The sequence below is a fragment of the Prunus dulcis genome, chromosome 2 (genome assembly GCF_902201215.1).
Source record: "Prunus dulcis chromosome 2, ALMONDv2, whole genome shotgun sequence".
NCBI classification, from domain to species: domain Eukaryota; kingdom Viridiplantae; phylum Streptophyta; class Magnoliopsida; order Rosales; family Rosaceae; genus Prunus; species Prunus dulcis.
Genome location: NC_047651.1, coordinates 18,049,509 through 18,055,508, shown reverse-complemented (window position 1 = coordinate 18,055,508; position 6,000 = coordinate 18,049,509). Strand labels below are relative to the sequence as shown.

The 6,000-nt window shown below is 38.2% G+C and overlaps 2 protein-coding genes across 2 annotated transcripts; one reads left to right on the top strand and one right to left on the bottom strand.

The window, feature by feature from the left end:
- Nucleotides 1-218: 218 nt before the first annotated feature.
- LOC117618304 (heat shock protein 81-1-like) lies at nt 219-662 on the top strand. The gene has a single exon (XM_034347895.1). It carries the CDS (start codon nt 219-221, stop codon nt 660-662), a length of 444 nt encoding a protein of 147 aa, XP_034203786.1.
- A 1,018-nt stretch (nt 663-1,680) lies between these two features.
- On the bottom strand, nt 1,681-2,106 carry LOC117618303 (secreted RxLR effector protein 161-like). The gene has a single exon (XM_034347894.1). The coding sequence runs from the start codon at nt 2,104-2,106 to the stop codon at nt 1,681-1,683; it is 426 nt and encodes a 141-aa protein (XP_034203785.1).
- Between the last annotated feature and the right edge of the window lie 3,894 nt (nt 2,107-6,000).

Sequence of the window (6,000 nt, the reverse complement as noted above, 5' to 3'; positions counted from 1 at the left end):
GCTTGCGTTCTAGAAGCAGGGGACAAGCTCCGGTAGTTGTTCACACGACTTGCTGTTTCCCACAACGGCGGCGAGCAAACACCGGAGTCGTATTCGTCATCATCAGTAGAAGCTCCCTCGTTTATCCGAGCTCCCATGCTGTTCCAGCTCCTGTAGTTTGCATAATTCTAAATTGTTTTTTGAGCCCGGGAGGCATAGTTCATGGCCTGCCAAGTATCATGGCTTGTATCACTTGTGATTTTCTCTCTACCACTGTTGAACAGGAAAGGGTGTTCATGTGGATTTGCGTTGAGATCAAACATAGTTCATGGACTGCCAACATGGAAAGAATCATGAAGGCTCAGGCCTTGAGGGATAACAGCATGGCTGGGTACATGTCGAGCAAGAAGACCATGGAGATCAACCCAGAGAACCCCATTATGGAGGAGCTGAGAAAGAGGGCTGATGCAGACAAGAATGACAAGTCAGTGAAGGACCTTGTTCTCCTTCTGTTCGAGACTGCTCTCCTCACCTCTGGGTTCAGCCTTGATGACCCCAACACCTTCGGCAACAGGATCCACAGAATGTTGAAGCTTGGATTGATTATGGTGTGGATGAGAGAGCTTCATCAGAGAACTCAGTTGGTATTGTTCAAGCGAATTCGTGCTGATAACGTGTTATAAAACCAAAGAATTGAGGAGAGAATTTAGAAGCAGAGAAAACCCGTAAGATTGGTTTCTCTCTTCAGTATTATCTCTGTCTAGAATTACAAGGAGGGGTGAACCCTTTTGTAGGCAAAGCCCCTTCCAACATGTGGTGGGCTCCACCTTATCATTTACAACACAACGCGCTTTATAGTACATCATTTTTTTTTCAATACATTCTAACAAACAATAGGATATATTTATAAATATACTTTTATAACGGGTCAATAGACACGACGGAGCACTAGCTAGGGAAACAAAAACTAAACAAGTTAAATATACATTTAGCCATGAACAAACAGCCAAATTGATTATGAACCAACTAAGGCACTGTGATGTGTGGAAGGTTACCTTGACTTTTTTTTTTTTAATAATAAAAGTTGCCTTCTGACTTTCATATAAAAAATATGCATAATGTTGGAGAAAGATGGATATGAGAGAATATGGAAGAGAGTTTTCAAATAGAAAACTGAAGCTTTATTTATTTCCCAAAATTCATTACAACACTAGGCCATCTTATTGGCTATTTATAATAACATTCAGACTTTTTCATAACAGATATAACTCTTGGATTAGTTCCAAGAGTTGCAAACACAACTCTAGACTTCTAATGAGATACAACTCTTCCTAAACATAGCTCTTCTCAATAGACACAACTCTACTTAACAACTGATACATCTTACAAGGAAAATGCATTACGTTTAACACTCCCTCTTAATACATTTGTCCTGCGACATTTAGCTTTTCTCTGAAATAGTAGAACTTCTCTCTTAGAAGTGCTTTTGTAAAAACATCTGCAATCTGCTCATCAGTACCACCGAATTTCAATTCAATCTCTCCATCTTCAACCAATTTTTTGATAAAATGTGACGAAGACCTGCTATGAAAGATTGGGTTCTTTGTCATGACAATTGTGGACATGTTATCACAGTACAAATTTGTTGGAGTGTTTTGTTCTTGACGAAGATCTGCCAATATTCTTCTAATCCAAACTGCTTCACATGCTATACTTGTGGCTGAAATATATTCTGCTGCGGCTGTTGATAATGCCACTACTTTGCTTCTTCGACGACCATGATATAACTCTACTTCCCAAGAAAAACACATGCCCAGATGTGCTTCTTCTATCATCAATTGCACCAGCCCAATCACTGTCTGTCAACCCAACTAAAATGCTTTCTTTCTCTTGTGTATATTTGATGCCATATCCTTTGGTTCCTTGCACATATCTTAGTATTCTTTTAACAGCAGCAAAATGATGATTACTTGGATCATTCATGAATCGAGATACAACACTAACTGCATGAACTATGTCTGGCCTTGTATTAGATAAATAAATAAGTGAGCCAACAATACTTCTATACATGGAAGCATCAGCTCTTGGTACTTCATCATTACTTGAAAGCTTTAAATTAATTGCCATTGGTGCAGTTCAACATATTGAACCTTTTCAAGAGATTTTCTGCATACTTTTCTTGATACATAAAAATCCCTTTTTCGATTGTTGGACTTGAATTCCTAGAAAATACTTCATAGAACCAAAATCAGTCATCTCATATTCTTTCATCATGTCCTTCTTGAATGCTTCTACCATCCTTGGTTTGGTACTTGTATAAATCAAGTCATCAACACAAAGACACACAATAAGAAAATCATGTGTACCTTCTTTCTTGAGATAGAGTGATGGCTCACTTGGACTTCTTACAAATCCACTTTAACAGAAATATTGATCAATTTTGCTATTCCAGGCTCTTGGCACTTGCTTTAAGCCGTATAGTGCTTTCTGAAGTTGACAAACTTTGTCTTTATTTCCCTTTCCAATATACCCTTGCGGCTGCTCCATGTAAACTTCTTCTTCAAGTTCTCCATTAAAAAAAAAAAAAAAGGACTTGACATCCAATTGAAAAACTTGAGTTTTCAATTGTGTTGCCAAAGCCAACACAGTTCGTATAGTTTCCATGCGTACAACCAGAGCAAACGTTTCATTGAAATCTACTCCAGGTTGTTGATAGTAGCCTTTGGCAACCAACCGAGCCTTATACTTTTGGATTGAGCCATCTTCGTTGTATTTTGTCTTGTAGATCCATTTAAGTCCAATGATGTCCTTTGATTTAGGCCGATCAACAAGTTCCCAAGTAGTATTTTTCTTGATATCTCTAATTTCTTCTTCCATTGCGTCTTGCCAAATTTTTTCTTTCACTGCTTCCTCAAATTTTTGAGGCTCCAAAGCACTCAAAGCAAGATCACACGACTCATATATGTTTGTCAATGAAAACGTTCTTGCATTTAGTCTAGGAGTTGAATCTGGTGAACAAGGATCAGATGTTCTTGCACTTGGAATTGGACTTTGGGGCAGCAGAGATTCTTCTAAATTTGATGTTTCTGGTTCCTCAAAAAGTCTCGGTATTTCATCTTGTTCGTTTTCCCATCTCCATACCTTGAATTCATTAAAAATAACATCTCTAGAAATTACCAACTTATTAGTTCTTGGATCAATCAATTTGTATGCCTTGGACTTGTCACTATAGCCCACGAAAATATATTTTTCACCCTTTTCATCAAACTTTTCTCTCTTTTGAGAAGGAACATGTGCATAGGCTATGCAACCAAAGACCTTAAATAAATCAACCTTTGGCTTAAACCCATGCCATGCTTCGAAAGGAGTCATATCCTTGACAGACTTGGTAGGTGACTTGTTGAGAATAAACACTGAGGTATGAATTGCTTCAGCCCAAAACACATTTGACAGACCTTTTGCTTTTAACATGCTTCTTGCCATTTCCACAATGGTTCGATTTCTTCATTCCGCAACACCGTTTTGTTGTGGAGTGTAGCTTGCTGTCAATTCTCTTTTTATTCCATTGCTTTTGCAAAATTCTGAAAATTCATTTGATGTGAACTCTCCACCACGATCAGTTCTCAACGTCTTCAGATTGTATCCACTTTGTTTCTCTCCATAGGCCTTAAATTGCTTGAAAAAAGAGAATGCTTCTGACTTTTGTTATAGAAAATAAACCCACATTATCCTGCTGTAGTCATCAACAAAGATACGAAAGTATTTCTTGCCATTAAAAGATGGTGTTCGAGTTAGCCCGCATATATCTGCATGTACCAACTCAAGAAAGGCTCTTGCTTTCCATGTTGATTGTGAAAATGGTAAGCAGTGGAATTTTCCAAAAATACAACTTTCACATATTTCTTTCTCAGACTGAACGGAAGGAAGGCCAACCACTAAATCTTTCTGGTGTAAGAGCTGTAGACTTCTTTGATTTAGATGTGCGTATCTCATATGCCACAATAGTGATTCTTCTACATTTTCAGCTTCCAAAACATAGTTTTCTTTTGATGTCATGATCAACGGAAAGACTTTGTTTGCCATCATTTTTATCTTAGCCACTACAGTGTTATACTTTTTTTTATCAGAAATAACATAGTGATCATCATCAAATTTAACAGAGAAGCCTTTTTGTAGGAGTTGTCCTACACTTAGTAAATTTTGTGCCAAGTTAGGAACATATAGCACATCATAGATTAGTTTTGGTGTACCTTTTCGAGTTTGAACAGAGATAATACCCTTGCCTTCCACGTTATGAAGCTTTCCATCTCCGAGCTTGACTTGTGAATTCACATTTTCTTCAAATTTGACAAAACATTGTTTGTTTCCAGTCATGTGGTTACTGCATCCGCTATCCACGTACCATATATCTTGTGGTTCTTGACAAGCGTTGAGACATGTATAAAATAGAGTAAATTTAGGTTTTAGCCACAAAAAAAACTTTCACTCTTGGAAAAAACCAAAACTTTTTCAAAAAAGACAGAAAAACCTCTCAACTTTTAAACCAAAGACATGCAAATGTAAAGGGTTCCTTAGGATATCCAAAAATAAATAAGGGCAATCTTGTCCATTTTGGCTTCTTTTAAAAAATTTCTCTCTCCTTTGGCCTTTTCCAAAGTCTCCCATAAAATAGTTGCTATGGAGAGTCATTATTTTCTGTGAAATTGGCTTCATTATTTTTCTGATATCTGCAATCTTTTTTAGAATGGTTGGGTATTCTGCATCGGGTACACCTATACCAACAATCTGTGTAACATCTCACATCGACCAACGGAGAGGGGGTTATGTACCTTATATGTACATGCCCGCCTCCATCTAGCACGAGTCTTTCTGGAATCTCACTGGCTTCGGAGTCATGGGAACTCCGAAGTTAAGCGAGTTGGGGGGCTAGAGCAATCCCAGAATGGGTGACCCACTGGGAAGTTGCTCGTGAGCTCCCAGAAACAAAACCGTAAGGGCAGAGAGGGGGGCCCAAAGCGGATAATATCGTGTTACGATGGAGCCGATCCCGTGATGTGACAATTTGCACTTTTGTGCCCAATCTTTTTACAAACATGACATTCAGGGACAAGGTTATCATTCTGGTTGTTTTTCTTTATACAAATTTTCACAATAAATGGACGAGAAGTAGAGTTTATCAGTCCAAAGGAATAACCAAGCAATTTCTTCATCCCTTTCAAGCAAATGACATTTTTGTAGCATAAAAAACCTTTTTTATTTTTAAACATGACCTAACTTGGTGTAGCACTATGTTCATTATTTAATAATTTCTTAATGAACAGAGAGCTTCCAAAAAGTACAAGAAGTTTAACAAAATTTACAGGAAAAAGCTATGTTGTGGATAAAGATAAAAGTTGTAACTCCTACAGCTAGGGCTTGTCTTGTAATAAGAGCACTTCCACCCATTTGTCATGACAAAGAGTAAGGACAAGGCAAGGGTTGTTACTATTCATGTGAATAGTGACAGTCCTTGCAAAAGGCTTATAGTGTTTCCACCCATTGTCATGGCAACCCAAGGACAACCACTACTCACATGAAATATGAAGAGAGGAATCTATATAAAGTTTTGGTGTGAGAAGTGAAGAATATGACTAAGTATTTATTTTTTAAAAAAATCTGTCATTTTTAGTTTTTAAAAAAAAATTTCGTTGCTGACGTCAACAAACCCAGGCAATAGCCCAGGATGTTCTTGCCTTCAGGCCTACCCAGGTTTGTGGAGCCCACCAGCTGCCCGAGCTGCTGAAGCCAGCTGGAACGTCGACCTGGGGCTTGGGCCCCCTCCTGTCCGGGCCAAGGCTGCAAGCCGGAATTGCTCTAAGCCAGTCAATCGAGGCAAACGGACGCATGCCGATCCTTCTTCTCTCCATTTTCGTCAAAATCTCAGTTAATAAATATTAGGACAAATTACAAAAAATCCCCCAAATTATGGTGTCATTTTTAAGTTCATACTCATTTTAAGGGACATTTAGAGCATCTCCAACA